Here is a 25,584-nt window from a genome sequence, read left to right on the forward strand (position 1 = left end):
ATGACATTACTGTAGTTTCAAGGACAAATCTGTCTCGTTTGAAGAAACTCACTCCCTTATAGTTGTTTTTTTGCAAAATACCAATTTTAAACAGCCTATTTTTTTTTTCAAAAAGCAGTCATTTTCATTGTCCTCATAATATTAGTTTTCCAATGATATGATGTTTCCCGAGCAATGTATATATGACCTTCAATGGCTTTATATAAGATTCACCAGATTGATGCATGCACTCTTTATAATTTGTTTGCCATTTAATGATACTTTGACTTTTTTTTGTCTTGGTTTAGGTTTTCTTAAGCCACAGAGCCATCTACATTGTGGTATGTGATCTTCGTCATGACCTCAATCAACCTGTCAATGTTCAGATTGACCAGGTAAGTAAAGCAAACTTATATGAAAGCATACATCAAATGTTGACACATTGTTTTCAGCAGCAGTAGTGTCATTGCCTTCCAGTAACTTAACAATATTATCTGAGGTCTAATTTTTAAATCCCATTTTTGAAACACACATTTAGGATCACAAATACTGTAAACATTTGTTAATAAGCCTGTGTGCCTATTAACAAGACCTGGACAAGAACAATTTTTTATGGTAGTTTTAAACTTTTTCATTTTTTTTTCTTTTAATTTACATATATACGTGTTACAGATATTTGTAAATTAAAAGTAAAAAAGTTTAACGAACTAAACCTTACACACTATATTTGTCAAAGAAACTGGGCGGTAACTATTTACATCATCGTTGGGCTATCAGAACCCTTATAGATAGGGACAACATTGGCCTCTTTCCAAGCACTAGGAACTTGACCATGCTGTCAAAAAACATTAAAAAGACCACATAACACTGCAGTTAACTCATTACAACAAACCTTAAATAAACAAGAATTCCTGAAAAAAATTGGTGTCAGTTCCAATTTACAATCTAATTATTATTTTAATGTAATGTTAATGTAAAGTTTTGCACTGCAGCACTGACAAGAACATTTAGTGGTAGTTCATTTATCATTAAATAGGCCTAATTATACACTTACATATGCCTCGTGTTTTGGCGCATAACGTCAGCCTTCTATTCTTCAAATTTTTTCACAGGAGGAAGATGGCGAATTTCATCATTCGATATCAGCAAAGTATCAGGCCCTTGCAACTCCTATACCAGCACAATACAAAAAGATTTTTGTTTAATTAACACGGGATGTTTTTATAAAAAATATTGTATGTGATGAAGAAGGGGCTGGTGGTTTATTTGTGTAAAGGTCAAAATAGGTTTCGGATTGGGTTAGGACTCTTGTTTCGCCATCTTCCTTCATCCAAGACCCACAGTCTTTGAACCTGCTCATTGTCTGGTGCTTTTTTTTTTTTGTTGTAATTTTGATTTTGAAATGGAGCCTTGATCTTTGGTTCGAGTTGTATTTTTTCCTGAATATGTATTTTAATGTTTTCTCTCCCCCACCAGCTCCAAGTACAGATAAAATACAAAAAGCTGAAAAAGGAAAAAAAAAAAAAAAAAAAAGATGTGGACACCGTCGGCTTCCCCGTGTATTATCCGCCGATGCCATTATCAGGTGACTGTAGAAAAATGCTGCTGCCACCAGATATAGGCTAAGTAAAACAGCGTATTACTATCAAGACTTCTGTTTAAAAGCTGTCCTCAGATCGATGCGTCAAGTTTCCAGTCTATCACACTACGTGCTATATATTAGTCCATGTCGATATTATTCAAGACAGAGATTGCGTCTGACGTCATCTGTCAAAGTCGTTGATGATGACTTGCTAAACCAGGCGGTAAACCGGGCGCATTATTTTAAGCTTATTGTTAATTTTGCACCTTCAAACATACAAACCATCTCAAAAGTTAGGTCTTTATAGTAGGAATCTTTCTTTAGCAAAGGCACCATGTCAACAATGCCTAGAAAAGTTGCTTTTTGCCTTGTAAAAGTATGTAATTTTTCGCCATTTCCTGGTATCAGCATGGAAGCAGGTCGATTTGCACCCAAACCAATTCGTCCACAGTTGACTTCGCCATATGCCAATTCATGCATTTGGCCCCAAGCTAAGTCAGCCACAAACCAATTTGATATTGACCAAAAGGGATAAACGATTTAATATGTTAATGAATATATGTGACCGTCCATCACGAAACAGCTGTAAAGTCGGCTCATGGCGGTCAATTTTGTTTTATTTCGTGTTTAGAAAATATATCATAAGCTTTAAAATGAAAAATCATTTGACTCCAAACGATATCCAGAAGTAAAAAACAAGGGGGTTAAGTGCACAACGTACAAAAAAGTGACTATATCTCATTAACCGATTATCCTACAGATATGCGGCCACTGACTTTTCTGTTCCTTTTTGACATACATGTATGGCACGACTCTCTAGGATATTTGGTTAAAAAATTTTTAAAAAGTGACTACATCGTATTAACCAATGATCCTACAGATATGCGACCACTGACTTTTTTTTTTTTTTCCTTATGACCAAGGGAAAAGTTTGACATATCTCACGACTCTGTAGGAAATGATGTACATCATCATCATCATACATCATTTTATTTTCATTCAAATCGACATACAAAATATATATAAAAGACACAACATTTGAATGAGGAGATGCTCAAAAGGCCCAAAGGCCTGAAGCGAACACCCCCTTACACTGCCTTAAGTTACAACATGCAATTACACAAAGTTAACAAATAAAAGAAAAAAGAAAGAGGAGAAGAACATGCAAAGAAAGAACCAATATAAATATTTATAACATTTCATATAGACATTCCACAGTTCACAGAAGAAATTGATAGTAGCAGTTGGGGTGGGGATGGGTGGGGATGGGTGAGGTCATTAAATAATGCCTAAATATTAGATGTAATTTTTTATTAGACTTTTCTTTATTTGTAACTTAAACTGGTTTACTGATTTTGCCATCTTTATATATTTATCAGTAATATTCCATTTCCTACATGTAGGACCGGCAGCTCACCGGAAGCCTGTGTTGTGAGGGCCACAAACTGCGGCTACGTACAGATACTAGTACGCGAACGCTGACTTTTTGTTCTTTATGACCAGAGGAAAAGTTTGACATATCGCACGACTCTGTGGGATATTTGGTTAAAAAGATAGAGGGTTAAGTGCATAAAGTACAACGAATTGGTTTGTGACCGAATGCAAGACATCAAGGCATCTAAATATACAGATTTGGTGTAAAAACAACGGTTATGGAGAAAATCACGAAATAGTTAAATTTGGCCAACTTTTTTTGTACATCAATATACAGGGTTTGAATTAGCATGTGGGCAAATTGGTTTGGGGCTGAATTGACGAATAGTATTGATATCGATATTGATATTTTTACAGAGCACATGATATTTCGATAATGATGATTCGAATTGTCACATGATCGTCAAACCTGTACTAGAAGGTGTCAGTTCTGCAGGAACTGACACAAAAAAACCCTTTTAAAGGGTTAAGCAGCGCGAAGGATTTATCATTTAAATATTGGTTCAATGCATTTAAAAGCCACCCATAATCATATATCAAAATCGCTGAAAAGCTACGGTACCTTAAGGCATGTAGCTGTTACGGTGACACTCTCCGTCGAGTTTTTCGATAAATTCATTAATTTCTCAAAAAGTAAAAATAGCAGTTTAACAAATAATAGTTCAAATGAAAGCCATTATTGGGGGCATAATTATCGTATCATTAATATAGGTCTGACACCAATTAAAACATGTGTTTTGATGTCCCAAGTTCATAGTAAAATATGCTCACGCTCTTTTTTACAGATGGCCTGGAATTTAATATTTCGGTTGCAGCGATTGCCCAAAAATAAGTGGTATGCTTATGAAAAGCGTTTCCGCTTGGAATGTAGATAGTTATTGTTGCTATTACTGTTCGCGATTTTAATTTATGCATTCTTTAGCCGACAATTTTCAATGCATTTTACACACTCAAAAAATCGCTCGCGTCAATACTGATATTTTAAACAGTATCCGTTTTTTAAACGAAACTACTGTCCACATTAGTTCCCAAGACTTTGATGAAAACATAGATACCAAATCAGACTGCATGTGACGAACAGATTTTAAATTAGAATTGAAAGAACCAGCGTATATGCCCTATGAAAATGCTGTTTCAGTAATAAATCGCGTTGTGATAAAAAGAGGGAATTTTGGACATCCTTTTGGCTGTTTTTATACCAAGGAAATGCGTGACCTACCCCAAACTTCTCATGTAGCCTTGACTTAATGTCCGTGACTGTTTGATATTATTGAATTTAGACGATTTGAACTATTTACTTACATTTAACCCGATGTTTGGCCAGAGAATGTTGTATTATATTCCAAAAATGGTGACAGCTACAGACTCACTTTAAACCAGTAAAAAGGACACGTTTCTGCTCAGATGTTTCAGAGTTTGAGACCATATATTCACGGTTTTCCTATTACAATTCAAACCTATGACAAATTTGGCTGGTTTGCGATATGCGATTTTTCATCCTGATGTGGTAGTGATGTCAGTACAGTGAGCATTTAATTGGGCACAGCCAAATAATTACTAGCGTGCGGTCAAAGCGCTGGTGTACACATGCACACGCTTAATACGCCACATAGATGCGCCGAATCTAAACAGCTGCTTCAACGCGTTGGCGTTGACTGCCACATCAGGGTGAAAAATGGTAGGCCTACATGTATGACTATAAAACCTCAAACACGCCCCTCGATAAAGGTTGGCAAATGAAGGAGGCGGCAGTTTAGCGAATATGCTAGTGCAAGCGCCGCCCTAACCGTGGAAGGTTTCCGCATACCGAATATAGGTTTATATCATGGCCTCTAGGCCTCATGGTTTATTTTTCAAAAGAAAGCATAATCAATTGAGAAGGGAATGGATATTGCCATAATAATATCAAAGTTAATACTTGTCGTCCATAACAAGAAGGAATGCATCACGATTGTATAATATCCAGCTTTGGTATTTCATTTGATTACACTAAACATATGAAGCTTTATCTTTACTAGATTTATGCACTGAACATTTGCAGACCAGGCCTTCTACATGTAGTGAGCACCACATTAGATTGTGTTTACAAGAAATATTTATAAAATAAATAAATAACATGAATCCATATAAGATTTATATAGTGCACCAGAGGATACAAAGCGCTGTAATTTCGCTGCTACTAGTGAATTATCAGAATCAGATATCATCAACTATGCCGATTGTAGCCGATTAGATTGTAACATCCACTTATTATCTCAGCAGTTCCCCATGAAGAAAGATGTGAGCGGTATGAATTAATAAGTGTCGCCTCCTAGAAATATCCTAGATCACCAGCTTGGATGATAAAATATTATCTAGAAACACACATCTGTTTTTCAAGGTCTCCCTTTCATCTATTGACCTTAAAGAAAGGATTAAAATTATTGAATAGAGTCCATGACCTGACGCTTACGCATTATTAATGAGTAGCTATTAGGGACAGTCATGATGTTATGGTTGAGCGAGCAACGTATGACCACTACACAGGTCAATGGCCTGATTGCGATCTGGCGGGTTTTTAAAAGCACGGTCCCTGAACTACGGTGTACCATGAGGGACATGCAAACTTAAAATAATTTTTCACAAACTCAAATATTTTTTGCAAACTGAAATGATTTTCTACAAACTCAAATATTTTTTTTACAAACTCTAATAATTTTTTTACAATCTCAAATAACTTTCTACAAACTCAAACAATTTTTTACAAACTTGAAATATTTTTTGCAAACTTTCGACTTTCACGAGAGAGCAAGACTCCCAGCGAGACTCAGGCTATCGAGATTGAGTCTATCTTGTGATGCGATATGATTTTTTTTTAAAAGAAGGGTCTTAGACCGCTCGGCCACACGACTTGTTGGTATCCATCTTGAATTTTTTTAACATATAATCGCAACCTCAACATAGGCTTACCACGTGGCAAGCAAAGGCAGAAAACGTACCATATTTTGGAATTTTATTTGCTTAAAAACATTAATGTGTATTAATAGTGCCCAATTGTTGTTAAGGAGACTGTGTACTCTCAGACATGCATGTAGTAAAAGTGCAATAACTTTGTAATTATTCGCACAAGACATATAAAAGTATACATTTTTATGAAGGCAAGACATCAATAAATCTTAATAAAAATACAGATTTGGGGTAAAAACAACAATTCTGAAGAAAATCACAAAAAAGTGAGTTTTTGGCAATATTTGTTAGGTACATCATAACAAAAAAACACTCTTTCCAAAATATTTTATTTTGTTTTTAGCTCAAACTTGAGGCTCCATTCCAAAAACGGTTTTTTTATATTTTTTTATATCAATTGGCCTTATATTTTGAGATATTGACCATATAAGACATCAAATTGAACTTTTAAAATTCACAAACGCCTATTTGCACAAAATGATGCCTAAAATCGAAATAGACCAAAATATAAAAAATGAGAAAACCGTTTCTTGAGTCAATCGTGCTTTTTACGATGATCATATTTGCTTACCTAGATGCTTTATTTATTGAGTTATCGTGTACCTAAATCGTCATTTTACCGAGAAAATGAACATTGAAATAATGGCCGTTGAAGTTTAAAGTGGTCACATTTTGCACTTTCATCGAATTTCACAATGTCTAGAGTACACAGCCGCGTTAAGAGGCGCACCATTTGATTTCAAGGGGCATGGGAGTTTTTGAAAAAAACTTACCCACTAGTGAGACGAAAAAACAACTTCGCCCACTAGTGAGATGGAATTTTTTTTTCCTCACTGGTGAGTAAAACAAATTTCTCCCACCCAACTTTGTATAAAGGTATACATTATAATTGAAAAATAAATAAATAAATAAAAAAAGGCGGTGAAAATAAATCCTCCCTTTGGAGGCGATAAAAAATACAAAAAAAATTTCTGCCTGACCCAAACTCCCATGCACCCTGAGAATCTAATGAAAAGCGTCCCCTCATGATCTAAATACAGAAATCCGACAATAAATGGGCCTCTACATGCACAATACATTATATTAAAGTTTGCAACAACAAAAATTAAAGTTTGTAATTATTATTCGAGTTTGTAAAAAATAATTTGAGTTTGTAAAAAATTATCAAAGTTTGCAAAAATTATTTTAAGTTAGCATGTTCCTCATGGTACACCGTACTGAACATAACATATCCGTGGGCATATGACCGAAATTGCCTAGCAATTGACGTCTCATGTCAACACAGTCTATAGTGTGATTAGAACATTATTGTCTGGTGATCATTATAGTATGATCAGTACGAAAAATCCAGATTTTCAAAAATTAAAAGAACCACTTTTTAGCGGGAATTTTCGTAAGTTACACAGCTGAAGTTATGAAAGGGTTGAAAGACTACAATATTATGGCATAAACAAGAATATGTTCGATTGGTCTTTATTCCTATAGGCTGTACCCTTAAAACCGTGGCACATCCCCGTATATCTCCAACCAGGGAGAACCCCCCCCCCACACACACCCACGTATACATATTTTTTGTATCGTGTATGATCATGAGAATAGTTGAATATTTCCGATAACCTTGCTTTTCCTTGTGTTTATAACACTTTTTAATCAAAGTTTTTTACTCCCGTCCTCCTTCAAAGTATAATCATGACATGACATAAACTGGCGGCACGATAAAATAACATTTTCAACCTAGTTTTTGACTCCATCGTCTCTATCAAACTACAATCATGAGCCCCGTCATGAGCGCCCTAAAAACATCAATCATCCGAACATTAAAGAATGTTTTGCCAATCGATATGCAAGGCATTTGTTTCCTATAGGTCTAATTGACAACATTTTATGCAGAACAAGTTCATTTGGCACTCAACTGATCGCTAACATGCATGACCACATTATTGCCATGTCGACTCCAATTCGTTTTAATATTCCACTGAATACTGTGTGAACTACAGCTAGGCCTATACTCACACGCAAAATACGGGAGTTGTGAGAGATAAGACTGTTTATCAACTGACCATGCTGATGACCTGAGACGAAAATACCTAATCTCTTTCTCAGTCAGTTACTGACATATGTAAAACAAACCCATGACAAATGACTGTTAAAAAGACCAATTATGTAGTCTCTTTCGCAGTCATGTACTGCCATACAAAACAAACTCATAACAAATGCAGAATGTGCATGCGCTTAATCTACATTTTCGATCTCATTTGAGCTTGATTATCGTATGTATTTTGAATGGTGTATATCAACAAAAGTTGAGGCATATCACCTATCGTATGCAAGCCATTTCAGTGAAATTAAATAGGGAAGCATCGCCTGCGGGCGCTGCTTCAAAAAGACAGGAAGTATGCCATCAGGATCGGCTGATTTGGATGAATCAAGATTCTCAATTACTGTAATAGGCTCAAAAGAAAAGGGGGCTGCATCATGTAAAGGAATATCATCATCGACTTGCACAGTAAGGAAATCTATACATCCATAGCATATTTTAAATGCCAAATTTCTTTTTTATTTTATTTATTAATATTAGCCTGAATTCACAATTGCTACGTCAAGCCAGTAGATTACATTACATATGAGATATTTCATTTTTTTTAAATTTGGATTCAAATAGCGTGGATATAAATAGCAGATTTTTCCAGGGGATTCAAAGAGCTGTAATTTTGCTGCCACTGGTGAATAATCAGAATCAGATCGCATTAACTGGGCTGGTTGTAGCCACATCCGGTGCAAACCTATTCATACTTGTATTGTGGCGTAGCGTCATAGGGGCACAGGTGTGCATGCCCCCAATCGATTTAAAATTTAGAAAATCCCGTTCTGGTGTGCCCCCCACCGTGGTTATGCCAATTTGAAGTCTCTAATAGAGATCTCTTTTAATGACTGTCAGAAATATCTATAAATTTAGTATGTTACCATAAGACAGATTATTGTCAATTCCTTAATAAAATATTTTCATGTTTAATGCAAGAGATACTTTTTTTCCAGAATGAGTCCAGATTCCATGAGTTAACAGGTCTAGGATTCTTAGATTTCTGGATGCAGTCTATTTACGCATACGTTACAACCAACCAGCAACCCTGTGATGAGAAGAAACCTGATCAGCTATCACCAGCCATATTTATAGTGGGAACTCACAGAGATAGCGCTGATATCAACATTGATCCAAAAGAAAGAAAAAGATTGGTAAATATAGTATCTATTTATTAACAATTTATTTTATTATTATAGATCATCCAAAAGGAAGTCTTATGGCAGAACGATTAGTGTGTGGATGGGAGGGGGAGGTTGCATGTGTGTATAGACACTGTCAAATGTCTAATGGGCTATTCCAGTTGAAATCCATTTCTGCTAATGTAGAAGATTTCAGAATTATCTTCCGTAGGGGGAGTATGTTTTTCAAATGTAATTGATCAGGTTAATCATTTTGAAACTCATGCTTTCCTTTATTACCTTTACCTATATCTTCCACAACTGGAGTGAGTATTTCAAGTGGAAGTTCTAGTCAAAACTCATACTTATTTGTAGTAAAGTATTTGTCTATTTTGAGATAATGGAAATGAAGTTCAAGTTATACGTCCCAGCTGCACAAAGCTAAATTATGATGGGCAAGCTAATAATACATGCATTGATGATAATAATAGGAAATGGAATGAAATAACAATTTTCTCTATTTGACTTTATCTGTTGGCACAAAATTAAAAGTGGACTTGATCAGTGAAAACTAACATTTTGAAAAAAGAGTCTATTCTCTATTGAAATCACACATTATTGTTTTAATAAATCACATTAAAATGGTGACCACTAAACTATGCCAAAGATTAACAATTTAAGTACATAGTTTTCTACATTTTCCCCTATTTCCATAATAGATATCTGAAAAGTTCAAGAGCATCTATGACATGATAGCTGATAAGCCATATGAGGAACATGTAGTCAGCCAGCCTTATGCTGTAGAGAACAGCTCAGATAGCCAGGTAGATGCGGAGGTAAGCAGCAGTGTTTTCTTTGATTTACAGAGACATCAGTTACTGCTGATTTTAGGCACAACACTGTAGCTGATCGTGAAATTTAGTTGTGACATAATTATTTATCATGTACCACATAATTTTTATATTCTTATTAACTACAGTATATAATCTGTAACTTAAAAACAACTTAGTGAAATAATTTTTATTTTGCTTTATCATATTGTAATTCTGGTTTGTTTCAGCTGTCCTCACTTAGGAAGCACATAGTATCTGTTGCTAGCCAAGAAACATACATGGGAGAGAAGATTCCACTCAAGTGGCTCACGTTTGAGAAGTCTGTAGCAGAGGCTATCAAGGAAGGCAAACACTTCATGGAACTAAACGAAGTAAATTAACTAGGGGCTATGATGTGTTATTTGGGGTTGCATAAAGTTTACCCTTTCAAAGAGCATTTGTGCTATGCTCTAAATTCAGTTTTGTACATCTTGTGGCATTTGCCCTCTTCAGATAGAAAAATAAACCCATAAAACAATGTATAAGCTGTAACTCCAAAACATGTCTGTCTGAAGCTCAACAAGTACCCTTCTAAGTTTGTTCATGACTTCACATCCCGACCTACCAGGACTGACACGACTGACAAACCTAGGCCTAATGCTACTGTCATCTTGCCGTACGTAGCTGGGACCTCTGAAGCAATACGCAAAGTTCTTCGAAAGAAAAACCTTTGGGTTTACTTCAAAACGACCAATACTCTTAAACAGCAACTTGTACACCCCAAGGACCCAATTCCCAAGGATCTCCAGCCAGGAACTATCTACTCTATTCCTTGTGGATCTTGTGACCAAGTTTACATTGGTGAAACTGGCAAAACTTTGAAGAAGAGAACTAGTGAACACCAAAGAGACACCAACTCTGGCAACACACAAAAATCAGCCGTCGCTGAGCATGTGTGGCAAAACCAACACGACATTGACTGGGACAATACCAAGATTTTGGACATGAACACCAAGTGGTCTGAAAGGAAGTTCATGGAAGCTTGGCATATCAATTCCACTCCAGACAATTTCAGTAGGGACAAAGGAGTAGACATTCCTCTTGAATGGAATAGATTATTCAAAAGGACCTCTGATCTGACCAAGTTAATTAACCTGGTTGTTTCGCCACACAGGAAGTTCTCCTAAATTGATGTATTGGCACTTCCTGTCACTTCCTTTTGACATCCCTCCTCTTGACATTTTATGGCAATCTCTTTGACATGTCCCATTGACAGTTCCCCCTAGTGTATATAAGGCGCATTATCATGTTTATTTAGTTGCTCTGAAGATGGCACTCGCTAGAGTTCCGAAAGCTCAGCCCTCTCAAAAGGACTTCTCTAGGGAAAGATCAAATCTTACTCATGTTTACCGACCTAAAGTACCAAGTAATTTTAAATCATGTCTGGTAAATTGTCCCCTGTTTTGTGGTAGCTCACATTTGCATCCATCTGTCATTAATGTTCCCACACTTACAAAAAGTAAATTCCACGTACACAATGTTTTTATACAAAACAGGTTCAAAGTATGAGCAACGAGCATGGCATTCAAGCAGACGCCCTCTTCACAATGCTGAATTTTTACCATGATCTTGGCACCATTATCTACTTAGGAGGAGATGATAATACCAACAGCAACCTACAAGACATGGTCATCTTGGACCCACAGTGGCTTATTGATATCTTCAAGAGAATCATCACAGTTTTGCCATATCAAAAACGGGTATGAAAGCTATGAAGTACTTATAAACACATCACATCAACTTGAAATAGCAAAATGAAACCCAAATTTTATGTTCTGCAAAATATGATGCCTCATTTTGTTATAGTTGTTCACAAGGCGATCCCATGGGTCTTTTTATCTTTTCAGTTTCTGTTAGTTTATCTTTCAGAAACAATGTAAGGGATTATGTGAGTTGATCTGTAACTTGAATTCATTGTTAAGTTTGAAGTATCAATGCATCTTTTTCAATAGAGGTAGATGCCTACTGTCAATAAAGGCTGAATAAGATAATATTATGACGTAGGAACACCGGTGTTTTTAGTGGTCTAGCGCCCCTGTCGCTCAAGGCCTTTGATGTTAAACTGGTTCACATTAATGTGACACTTTAAGTCAGACTTGTAAATCACCATGCTAGAAATGCCATGGATGATGTTGCATGGCCGTCGCCAGGGGTGAAGGGTAGGTGTGATGCACTCCCCCAAAATGCCAATCCGAATGAAAAGGTCCACCTTTTTCTGTAAAAACATTGAAAATCAGCCCTTAAATCACAAAAGGTTCACTTTTGAACTGGTAGCACTTGCAATAAATCGCCCTTCTCTCCTGACTTTTTTTTTTTTTTATTTTGTTGGGAAAAGGTAAAATTCATTTTTTGACTGCTTTTGATATGTTACAGGTTGTCTCAAAATACTTCAGCATTTCATTTTGCAATAAATAATGAGATGCAAAGTATAACATAAGGTACTTTTTTTTTTTACAAATTTTGAATGCCGTCTAATCTTGATCATTTAGGTGTACTCTTATTTTAATATTTCTTCCAGCGGGCCACACTGAGGAAAGAGTGGCGAATCTTGGAAAAAGAAGGCGTCTTAGCAGATTCTCTTATTAATTGCATGTGGGATGATCTGTTGCCTCAGAAGAAAGCTCTCATAGCTATCATGGAGATGTTTGATCTACTATGTCCACAAATAGCTGCTAAGGAGGTCAGTCAAGTAATTTAAATGTTGTTAACTGTCCCATTTTTGTTATTGGACTTCTAAAGGCCAATGTACAATTTGAAATTTTTGTATGCATTTTTAATTCTCAGCTCCCATTTTCAGTTATTTGATTTTCCGCTCATATAATTAGCTTTACCCAGGGTTTGTTCTTCTTCTTGATATTTTGTTGTTGCGACACATTGTTATCAAATCACAACCACATAACTTCCTAATTTTGTTTGTTTGTTTGTCAGGGAGAAGCTGCTTGTGCCTACTATGTTCCAGCTTGTTTGCAACCATGCTCCGACATGATGCAACCAGAGCTATCAAGAAACGAAAAGGACATCTGTACATTCTACATAGACTTCAAAGGATTCTTGCCTGGTAAATTTGATTTATCATTGGTGGGTACTTTGGTTTAGGTAGATACAAGTAGGTGCCTCCGAGAATAAAACAAAAAGTGGACCCATGCATTGCTATACCACTTTTCAAAGAAAAAGAAAATTGCTGTTTGCAAATTGCTGTATGTAGTTGTTGCTAATTCCCTAGACTATGCCATAGTCGATTTTTGATAAATAAAAATACGTTATTAATCATGATGAACGCATTCAGTTGAACTCGAAATTATACTGATATTTATTACAACAAAATACTAGTATAAAATGGTTATGAAAAAGTTTATATAATTATATTTGTGACAGTAAAAGTAAAGTATACGTATGCTTGTATTATTGAATGCAACATATCATAATGGCATAACTATAATTAATGACACTTCAATACTGAACAATTCTAATTTTAGAATCTGCTAGTTTATTACAAGTTAAAAATCGACTATGGACTTTCACTTTTAAGCAGAACTTTACCCAGGGACTTCGTTCTCTAAAACACACTGTCAATCATACTGTCTTGTTTATCAATCAAATCTAACTACAAGTAAGCATGGTGGTACAATCACGCTAGCTAGATGCGTTCATCCACCAACTTTCGCCAGCACAAAAGCGCTGCATTCCAAAGATAGATGTGTACCATGTATAGTTAATGGTAATGGTACGTGTCGGGAGGATTTAAACAATAACGAGATCTGGGCGACCAATCACAAGCCAGATTCATTTAAAGATGCATTACATCATGACCAATTTTAGTTAGGCCATAAATTGGCCTAAATCTCCATAGAGTCCCATGTTAAAAATGTTAACCGCAATCCAAAGTCAGTAGTCCACTTGGGAAGCTAACAGTTGTGAAAATCTATCAATTGTGCACAAATTAATTAAATCAGAGTTTTAAGCTTAAATGCAATATCCAGAGTATGCACAATCATGACAATGGGCAAGTGGACTAAGGAGTAGTCTACTAATTCCCTGGAAATGTTAGCAAATTTTTCAAATTGACCCAACTGGGATCCAGGATCTCAAATAACTTTGATACTGGCAATATAATTATGTCTATTTTTGGCAGATTATTTTGATAATTGAGACAGAAATAATTATATTATATCTCTTCCTACCTGGATGGCCAAACTCAATCTATATCAAAGATGCTATGTCATTTTGAAGACATCTACAACAATGATTTACCCTTCTCTCCCCTCCCCATCAAACAATGTTGGAACACCAGGTGGAGTAGATGTGGGTACTCAACTTTAATTTTGGTAAGAACTGATTTTCTGGCTAAATATGAGCATCTGAACAAAAATTCCAACACATTTTTTTGGTCTAGTGAACTAAAATTGGGCCAAAATATAGGCTGTGGAGCAAAGATATTCCAATTTTTTCCACATTTACAATATTTTTGGTTTTGCTCAAGGTGAGGCTAAAGAACTGCTGCTTGATCCGCTGTTAATGTGGGTCTTCGGGGACTGCCGGAGACCCTGAAGAATGGACCCTTGACCACATATACCCATACCACCTTTGCATGGGAGTGCCCCGAGTGGGAACACTTTGGAAAACTTCTGAATATCATTTCTCAACATTGCACAGTGGAGAGAGGGTGGCAGTCTTCTGTTCTTGACATAATGACTGTTGAATCCTGAGAACAACATCTGGCTGCAAATTGTCTACTCTCAAGACAAACCTTCAATTTTTAGACCATATCTTCAGTATTGATGTTGTCACATTGGTCACTATACAAATACAACATGTTTTGAGGGGAAGTAGTCAAAACTACAGGTCCCGAGGTGTTGGATGATTTGACTACTTCCCGGAAGTAGTCAAATCATCCAACACCTTGGGACCAGTAGTTTTGACTACTTCGAAATGAAAACATGTTGTATTTGTTTTACTATACCTCATAAATATTTTCACTATCACGGTAAAATCGTAAACAAAAGTCAAAACACACACCAGTCAACGTGCCGACCGGCATGGTAAATAAGTTTAATATTTTGCTCACCTAATTTTACTGGAGGATTTCTGTTCAATTAATATTTACATTTTGACCTACATTATTTTAATTTTCTTTTTTAACTTTCCATAAATAACATTTTGTTTCATAAAACATCTAATTCGCGTGTTATTATCCCTCGGTAATCTCGGCAAAATAACTGCAGCAGACGCCATTTTCACGATAAATGCATTTGCAGAATCGCCGTTGTGTAGCATAACGCTACGTCTGAATAACGGTGACGCGCGGGGTCGAGATACCGTGTGGTAGTAGGGGTGCGGAAGTTTTTACTACTTCCCCGTGTGCGCGTAATTGCACAGGCGCGGGGAAGTAGTCAAAATACCGTACTCGGACGCTGGCGTTATTAACCAATAAGATGTCTGGATTACCTAATAAATATTTATGAGGTATAGTAATATTTCTTTTTGCCTTTTAGATACTTTAGTCATATAAAGGTGTATACCGCCTAGCGGCAGGTGCTATATTAAGGTTATTATTATTATAATTGGTTTCATGTTATTATATTATTAACAATAGATGGACTCTTTAATCGTCTTTTGGTGCATGCTGCCCGTTGGTCCCAACAAGAAAGTGGGGAGAAGCCAAAACTGCACTACCGCAATGGCAACTTCTGTCTTGATGATGTACATCATTTCCAGCTGAGAATGCAAACTACAAACCCAGTATGTGTCAAAGTGAGTATTATTACACCAGCATACATGCTTATTGGTGTTTTGGATTAATTCTGGAATACCCAGCTCTCAAGTATAACCATAACCCTAATCGCGACCCACCCTAATTATAACCCTAACCCTAATCCTAGCCCACCCTAATTATAACCCTAATCATAATTAACCCTATTCATAATTATAACCCTAACCCTAATCCTAAACCTAATCCTTACCCCTAAACCTAAAACACAGGGTGTGGAGGGTATATTAGAATTGTACCAGTGTTTCATAGATAAGGTGATTGCAATATTTAATACCACAGGTAAGGGACTGGTCTCCTGGACCAGTCTGTAATTGATATGGTTGCATGAAGTAACGACAAATAGCTATTTCACTGTTCAAACACAGATCTTTGATAAAACATGATGCACACACACACACACACACTCAGTACTCCCATGCAAGGCACATTGGCTATTGTTGACAACCTGCTTGATCATATTCCCTACATACCTTAAATCATGATTTACTCTGCCATATTCTTTTGCATTTTTTATAATGTGATTGCTTTCGTGTTATATCATATTTATATTTCAGGTCACGGTGGGCAAGATTCTTGAGCTTTCGGACAACAGCAGTGATGCTCCACCAGATGCCAAGGCATGTTCATCGGTAAGTAGCAGTGAGTTGTGGCCAAAGCAAGATGAAAATCAAGCTTGTTCGCCATGACATATACCTCCATTTCCGGAATTGCATACTAGAAACATTTAAATATAAAACCATCAAATTATATACAAATAAAAACTGGATTTACTGAACAGGGAATAAAACGGCAAAATCATAACTACTAATTGGCCCTAAACGCAAGTAAATAAAGGAATTGAAGAAAATATCCGTAAAAGATGGGGTTTGTTTGGGCCTTTTGCTGAATTTTGCTGAATTTTGAATTTTGAACATTCAAAATACCAATATTTAAGGTGGAAATAACCGAAATTGCATTTTCTGTGTTTTCTGTTTTCTACCCCAATTCTGTGATTTTTACGGAAAACTTGCCACTTTAATCTATGATTATAGGCCCATCGTGCCATGGAAGAAGATATCATGTTGATTTTTCTAGCTATTTTCAAGTGCTTAGAAAACATGGTACTCCTGTAAGCTATAATCACTCCAAGGTTATGGAGATATAATTGATTAGATAATTGAAAAACCTCTATAGAGGTATATTCATCTGTATACATTAGATCACTTCGGGTATATGCTTGGGTTTCTGGGAACTATATGTTTATTACAATATAGATAGTATGGCTGAATGGTCAAAGAGTTTCAAGTTCACTCATTTTCAATTGAGCATTATGGCTTGCAGTGGTATTAGGTTTCCATCTCTCATGTTACATAACCATGAATTTCTAAATTTATATTTCTGTCACAAAATATTTCTAGGGTTTTAAAACACCCTAGAAATGTTTCTTGATGTGCAGGTGCTTTAAACTGTTTGTAACTGTCAATAATTTATCTCAAAGTTCAGGTTTGAGATATTAAGCCTTCATATCAACTACATTTGTAGCATTTGTAAACTCATACAAATAGTATTGTATCTTCAGGTGAAAGCATTTCTTGCTAATGCTCTCAATGAGCTGACCACCACTTGGATTCGTCGGATTACGTATGAGTTTTCCATAGCTTGCCCCTGTAATGACACGCGTGCTCTATCAGAAGTCTCCAGATGTTACCATCTGCTTCCACTGAAAAACTGTCTCATGAAGGCAAAGATCCGATGCAATGAGACACAGAAGTTGGTAAAGACAGAATTCTGTAGCATGTGGTTTCCAAGAGAAGAGACCACAAAACAAGGTATAATTAAGTGGCTATAATGTTTACTAAAAAATATAGGTCAAATTGAAGAACTTTTCAATTGTGACACTATATGGCCAACAAGCAGATATAGTAAACAAAATAAACCACAATAGTGGGAAAGTTGATATAAATCTCGTAACTTTGCAACAATGGAATTTATACGAGACAAGCTTGCTTCCTTTGGCCTGATTGGGTCAGATTATGTCACAGTTAGAGTTATTCCAACTAAACACCTGGGGAATTAGTTTGAAGAGATTTGGGTTCACTAATGTACTACAATTGTGTAAATCATGTTAAATTTGCCATATTTGGAAGAGTAATACCCCATAATACATGTTGTACTGTACGAGCTGAACATTCTGGGCTATGAAACCACTTCAATGGCACCCCTATTTGGTGGAAAAAGGTCCTTGAACTTTGCAAATAGGATCAAGATCAAAATTTCTCAAACTTGTTGAACCCACACCTTGTAGCCATAAGGATTCATACTGACAAAGTATATTTTGTATGTGCAAAATGGTAGAATTTAAGTTTGGCCCTGCCAAAACTGCTCTGATTTTCTTGAAAATTCTTTATTTGTCTTAGCAAAGGAGCTCAATCGATATCAATTATTGCTTATAATTTTATATAGATTAGTGTAATTTGTATTATGTTGTTTTAACATACAGATTGTCTACCAGATGATATCCCCACAATCGCATTTAATGACTTGGACTTGATAAAAGACCTTGGAAAAGGAGGATTTGGCAATGTTTGGCTGGCACACAGACAGGGAGAGCAGGTGGCAGTTAAGATATTGGACACAGAGTATGTGCTATAAGAATAGTGATAGTGAAGGGTGGTGGGTGGTTGGCTTAAATTTCCAGCATGTAAGCACCAGCATATTCCACTGCTAGTGCGATGTATGGTACTTCAATATAGCGTTTTTTTATCAGGGATGTAAGTTTTCAGGCTTTTTTTGTAGGCCACATTTACACAATTTCTTTTATTTTCAGCCCATTTTACTGCAATTCTGGTAATTTTCGCTTTTTGTCAAAAGTTGACTTTCATCACTGACTTATAATAGTGCTACTAGTGCCGGAAATGCTATTAAGGCACAGTAACACATAAGTAACATAATTAATATAAACAACATGTTAAAAAGTACATTAAATTGGAAATAATTGTCTTGGATGTTCGTTGTGATCATTTATTTGCAAAAAATAATTTTCAGCTTTCACACTATTATACACAGACATTTTTTAGCTATTTTTAACACTGATTTTCCTTTCTTTGTAAAATTATTCAGTTGTTGGGGTTTTGTGGGTGGGGGTGTGTGTGTGGTTTTTTTGGGGTACTTTTTATTCTACAAGCTGTATATTTGTGTGAAAATTTAATTGAATGTAGCAAAATATGAGTTATTTCTTACAAAACTTCCTTGGTATTATTCGTATATCTGTTTACTGTTATCTGTTATCTGTATTCGTAAATGTGCAATGATCACAATGATATGAAATTTTGATTATTCCCTAGGAAAAAATGCGATAGCCACCCACTTCTGAAAGAGATAGTCAAGATGCGACAAGCTATATTCTCTCCGTACATAGTTCGCCTTGTTGGTTTCATTGATGAACCTTCAGATCGAGGCAGAGTTCAAGGAATAGTCATGGATTACTTCAAGTATGGCAGCTTGGAGTCATTTCTTAAATATTTGGACTGTGATTGCTGGCCAAGACGTGTTCGTATGCTCTGTGATATTGCTAGTGGAATCCACCATCTTCACAGGCTAGAACCCCCTATAGTTCACTGTGATGTCAAACTATCGAACATGTTTGTTGATCATGGTTTCACTGTCAAGGTAATTGTTTAATTTCCATATTCAGTGAAATGTACAGGGTGTCCCAAAAGTCTTGATACCATCTTCAACACATTTTTTCATACTAGTATTGATATGTTGCATTTGAGGTGTACTTTTGTTTTTTCATGTATGTTGTAATAGGGAAGGAAAACATTATGTTTGGTATCTAAGTAATTGCATGACTTTATTCTTTACAAATATGTATTTTGATTTCCCCTCGGCCAATCCTTGTGAAAGAGTTCAAAATGGTATCAAGCCTTTTGGGACACCCTGTATAGAGCATGTGGTTATGCGTACGTGTTTGCCGACAAACGAGGACACACACACGATTTTTCACCCTAAACTGTGGACCTACTTCCAACCGAGGACTGTCCTCGGTCTCAAACTGCTGCAAAAGACCTCAAATGCATGCTAGATGCTTTAAACGCTATTTGCCTGAAACCGAGGACCACACGTGTAAAAACTACCGTCCGCAGGGGTGATGGCTAAAATTCCGTTTAGATTATACACAAAAAAATCCGCCATTTTAGTCCACGGTTAGGCGATGAAAACATCATACACACGTCCTCGTTTAGATAGCAAAACACAATGTCCACGTTTGGAGGCAAACACAGACAGGGGTGTGCAACCTTTTTTCATTGTCTTCTGTAATAAATAAAATGGTTTATCGTTAGGGGTGGTGAAATTATTATGGAGGTAAATTATAGGGTCAAGTAATTTGTTGATAAGCCTCAATAATGGGACAAGCATCTTTTGGCAGGTCAACAAAAGGTGGGAGGAATAAGCAAGGGGGGGGGCACCGTTTTGATATTGCTAGTATACCATATAACGGTATAGAAAAATGGCAGGAAAACATTCAAATATGTAACATTTCCTACACCCTGTGCTTGCATCACATTATTAATGTATTAAGGTTTTGCATTTGGGTTCCCCAAAATCTGACATTGCGCCAAAGATTTTTGACAAGCTGCAAGGCCAGGGGCAAACATTTTTGCAGGTCAAAAAGGTAGGGAAGCAAACAAGTTTTGGCATTGACACCTTCCTAAAGATGTGTGAGAATCTGTAGGAAAATGTCCAAATATGCAAATTTCCAGCTCACATTTTTAGGTTTTAAATTTCCCTTCCCTTTCATTAAATAGTAGAGAGGCCACATTGGTCTATCTGCTCTTTTTTTTCTTTTTTTGAGGTTTTCGTACTTCATTTTTAGACAAAGGTGCCAGCCGGGTTAAATTAACCATAAGACTCTCATCTTTCAGATTTAACCGGCTGGCATTTCTGAAAAGTGATGTGAGCTGAGATATTTGGGTTGAAAAATGCAGTTTTTGTGATTTTTATTTGATTTTTTTTACCAAAAATGTCAATTATTAAAACAGATATAACTTTGAAAGTATATATAGCATAAACATCATATTTGCTGTGGACAATACATGTCACATGTGTATTCAATATTTGTAAACCAAAAAATTTCATCTTTATATCTTGATGCAATAATTTGAGTGAAATGCATTATTTTGATGATTTTGTTCAATTTTGACCCCAAAAAAGTTAACTTTACATAGTTAAAAATGTAATGCATTGGTATGAATGTGTACATCAAAAATGTTAATCATGACAATTCCTGAAACCAAAGGTTTTGACCTATAACCTCTTGAAAATCGAAGGTCAACATAAATGATCATTTTTGGCAGTTTTGCCATGAAAATCGACTGAATAATGGCGAGAAGAAATGTGGTTGCTATGGCAACTGACCAACCTGTGTCTCCTCAAACTATACTGAAATTTTGGTACTAGTTCATGTAAATAATATTAGTTGCAATAAAAATATGTGTATAGTAAACAATAAAATTTTGAAAAAATTACCATTTTTAGCTAAAAATTGCCATTTTGTTGGCAAAAAAACAAGCATTTAATGCTGATCTTTGACTTTCAAGAGGTCATAGGTCAATAACCTTTTTAGGAAGTTGCCATGATTCGCTTTTTTTGATGTACACATTCATATCAATACATTGGTATATTTTTTTATTTCATATATCTTTAATGAAAAAATTTTTTTCACCTTTTTTGGTCAAAATTACAGAAAATCACGAAAATACTGCATTTTTTGTCAAAATATAAAGATGCAACTTTTTTGTTACTGAATATTGAATATACATGTGACATGTATTCTCCAAAGCAAATATGTAAGTTCATACTTTATTTACATTTTTGGTAAAAAACGTAAAATGATCACAAAAACTGCATTTTTCAACCCAAATATCTCAGCCCACGTCACGTTTCAGAAATGCAAGCCAGGTAAAAATGAAATTGTCTGAGTGTGTACATAGATACATTAAGAAGCTTTGTCCAAAAATGTTGGACGAAAACTTTTTAGCCGCTTGCAGTTTTCATTGCCCTACTAATACAAATTCGTCAGAAAGGTCAAATATTGATTGCGTCAAACATTGATTTATAGATGGGTGATCTTGGATTATCTGCAAGTGGAACATCAATTACCAAGCCAAAAGTGGGCACTTCTTCTCATATGGCACCAGAGGTGTTAGCTGGAACAGCTGAAGATTTAAGACCTTCAAGAGACATATTCGGGTAAGGTTTCCTTGCACTTTTAAAGTAAAATTCACTGCAAAATCAAACTGCAGGAAAACCATTGCAACTAGATATATTTTTGAAATTTATTGAAAGCTCTTCCAAGTCTATGTTGGCAATATGAATTTGATTTATTGCACTGGTAAAATTAATTAAAACAATGTTTGTATCATTAAAATTTTATATCGAATGCTTCCTTGTAGGTTTGGGATATCTATGTACGAATTTGTCACTGGCCAAAGTCCATGGCCTACATGTGAGTATATCAAACAATCACAACATTGCAATACAACATTAATTACATGATGTGAAATAATTTCACAATATTATATCTGCTTTACATGTTAAGTTGCAATTGCATGCATTATACATTCATGTATTAGGTATACAGTGTGCTTTATGAAAGAGTTGAATAGGAATGTACAAGTAATTTAGTTTGTCACACCAACTATAGTCTGTATACCTTCCTCGAGTCAGTAATATATTGTCTTTTGTTTTATCTCTAAATGTAATGATGAGAAGTATATAAAAGTATATATTTTTCATAAAGGTAAAGATGCAAGAAATCAAACTAGCATAACAGATTCCTGCAAAAATTAACAGTTTTTGAGAAGATCTATAACAATTTATTTTACTTTACCGACTCGAGGAAGGTATACGAACCAGATTTAAATGTTCTGTGACATGGTATTTTAATTGACGAGCAACAATTTAAGTATAATCAATGTATGTAATACCAGGGAATGAATAATATTAATTTTCTTTATGGTGGTTGTCATGGTTTGGATTCCAGATGGAGGTTTTTGTAAGAAACACAGTCACCTGAAAGGATGCACAACAAAACACACTGTAGACGTTAATAAAATTTGAATCTATAATGCAAAGTATATGATTGGACAATGTTCTTGCATAATAAACAAGTCCTGTTGCACTCGCTGTTCTGGAGAAATGATGTATATCCCAGTAAAGTCCACTGTTAACTTAAACAATTATATCCTTTACGTATAAAATCCTTGCACAGACGACAAAACGGGGCTGCTTTGACCATTCACTCACTTGTGAATGTGTTATTTCATAAGTCAACAGTAGAATGTATTCCCTTTTTGGGAAATATGCGCCCCTGTGGCGTATTCTAAAACCCACATCGTTTTTGTCAGGTTAATAGCACATGTGTGCAATTGACTGCCTCACATACCTTTCTTGAAGACACATAGCAGTAATCACAGAAACATATCTTCCACGAAATCATGTGTACATTTTGTTATATACTAAACAGGTGGAGAGTCCCCATTCTATTAATAGCTCACTACTTCACATCCACAAAAGCAACCATGTTTTTTTCATATGATGGAATGCAATGACAACATTGAGTCACCTGGTAATTCCTAATCAATAAATAGGTGTGACTGACTTTGATATTGTGATTCAACTTCATTACAGGAGAGGGGCTTTCCATCCCATGAAATTTTTAGATGTGAAAAAAGATCAAATTGATACTCAGGGCCCATCACAATATGTTAAGGACACAGGCTGTTACTCATGACCAGAAGGTTGTGGGTTCAAAACCCAACACTGACATTGTGTTTTGCACTTAGACAAGGCACTCTCTCCTCCCTGGTGTATGGGCACTGACATTCATAGGTCTGGGAAGGTAAAAAACACTTGTTGTGTGGGAAGAGTGGTGAACCCTCCACAACAAGTCAATCAGGGGAGTCTGACTTAAATGTCAAGGAAAAAGAGATGCGCACTTTGGCCAGTGAGCATTGCTCCAGCATGACCTTTACCTTACCTTTCTCCATAGTTACCATTGTCTCACAGCAGCATTAATTGTTTATGTGTTTTGATTTTAAAGTTGTAAATCCAGACATAATACAAGCATTAGTCATCAGCGGGAAGAGACCAAATGTGGCAGCCGTAACATCTGACACACCACCTGAAGTTGTGATAATGATGCAAAGATGCTGGCATCAAGATCCAGAATCTCGACCCACTTCACTAGGTAAATAGCAACAACACATTCAAAGAGTAATACTCTTCTTGGTTTATAAATATTTTCATATGATTATATGAAAATATTTATAAACCAAGAAGAGTATTACTCTTTGAATGTGTTGTCACTCCTACAGATATTACATACTAATTGCATACTAGTATACTGTTTTTTGTTTTTCTCTATATATGTACATCTTTGTAAAGCGCCCGGGACTTTTGTAAAGCACTATATAATCATGGTTTGTTGTTGTTATCACAATGTTCTTGTACTACTCACACATGTTTATGAGTGATAAAGTGTTGTTTGGGTTGGGGATAATGGAACTTGATGATCCATCATAAACATCTAAATTGATGTTGTTTGTTATCTTTCTATGTATTTTTCATCTTGGCTAGTCAGGAAGTTATTTTGCCCCAGCATCTATGCTGCGTCATTAAATGTGTGCGTATGTGTTTGCTAACAAACAAGCACACATGACATTTCACATTAAAGCAGGTGACTGACTGTTCACGGTTCATGGAGGTCTGCAAATACATGCATTTGCGTGATACATCCTCTATCATACATTCAATATACTGTCTGCAGTTGCTAGGCAAAACATCATCTTATAGACTTATACACATACACACACAAAATGCAAAAAAACGTCCTCGGTATGTCGATTGAATGCGGATTCAGACGTCTGTGTTTGCATAATACTAAACTGTGTCTATGGTTGGATGCGAACATGTGTGGGGGGGGGTGACTGTGTGTACACCGATTTGATGCTGGGCCCAATGACATGCGTGCAACACTGATGCCAATGAATCGCCATGATGAAAAACGGTATTAAAAACATACATTATATGTAGCAACAGATTGTCTCCATCAAGGCACAACAAGAGGATGGGGAAGGTTTTTTTTATTTGCTGCTAGAAGAGAATGAAAAATGCAGATACGTTCTCTGTGTCAAAATATTGTTTATAGAATATATTTTCTTTGTGATTTGAGGGGCATGAAGAAGTAAGTTTCTTCAAAAACTTAACTTCAGAGGCTTTGGGGTGGTAAAGTACAGGAAGTTTATTTATGACCAAGGACTCATTCTCATGGGTGGTTAGATATATTGGAGAGGAACATTTCTAGGATACAATAGTCTACACCTTGCCTGTGATATACTACTTTTGCCAATTAACTTATTAGTAATTTCCCACACCTCCGCATCATAATAATCTTTTTACACAATATTTATTTTTCACAGACATACAACAAAGCTTCAGTGAGTTATACATTTCACATTATGAAACAGGACTAAAACAAGCAGACCAAGCTATCAGAGAAAAGATTGATGCTGTGAGTTGTATATCATTTCTGGTTATCAAACTTTTAATATTAATGTTAATACTAGGGCGGACACATTTCATGAATTTGTTTGTAAATAGATTCAGTCATCAGTTTTAAAGATTCAGTCAATAGTTCAACACTAGATTTTGCTTCTCAAAAGCATCTTAAGAATATTTATTGATGATCCTTTCTTCTGGTTGGACGAATTTCAACCACAGATATGATCCTCCTGTGAGTAACAATTCTATGTTGACTA

The 25,584-nt window shown here is 35.8% G+C and overlaps 1 protein-coding gene across 1 annotated transcript in view; it reads left to right on the forward strand.

Moving 5' to 3' along the window:
* The window catches only part of LOC140144535 (cyclic GMP-binding protein C-like), a 55,283-nt gene that overhangs the window by 10,166 nt on the left and 19,533 nt on the right, over positions 1–25,584 (forward strand). Inside the window, exons 7-22 of the mRNA XM_072166356.1 lie at positions 288–374; positions 8,978–9,175; positions 9,862–9,978; positions 10,203–10,346; positions 11,511–11,714; positions 12,533–12,694; positions 12,943–13,072; positions 15,608–15,765; positions 16,339–16,413; positions 17,343–17,592; positions 18,264–18,402; positions 19,108–19,432; positions 21,885–22,015; positions 22,219–22,271; positions 23,868–24,014; positions 25,246–25,337. Of these exons, the coding sequence (XP_072022457.1) occupies positions 288–374; positions 8,978–9,175; positions 9,862–9,978; positions 10,203–10,346; positions 11,511–11,714; positions 12,533–12,694; positions 12,943–13,072; positions 15,608–15,765; positions 16,339–16,413; positions 17,343–17,592; positions 18,264–18,402; positions 19,108–19,432; positions 21,885–22,015; positions 22,219–22,271; positions 23,868–24,014; positions 25,246–25,337 (2,412 nt within the window). The remainder of the gene's footprint in view (positions 1–287; positions 375–8,977; positions 9,176–9,861; positions 9,979–10,202; positions 10,347–11,510; positions 11,715–12,532; positions 12,695–12,942; positions 13,073–15,607; positions 15,766–16,338; positions 16,414–17,342; positions 17,593–18,263; positions 18,403–19,107; positions 19,433–21,884; positions 22,016–22,218; positions 22,272–23,867; positions 24,015–25,245; positions 25,338–25,584) is intronic.

This window comes from Amphiura filiformis, unplaced genomic scaffold (assembly GCF_039555335.1).
Source record: "Amphiura filiformis unplaced genomic scaffold, Afil_fr2py scaffold_62, whole genome shotgun sequence".
Lineage (NCBI taxonomy): Eukaryota > Metazoa > Echinodermata > Ophiuroidea > Amphilepidida > Amphiuridae > Amphiura > Amphiura filiformis.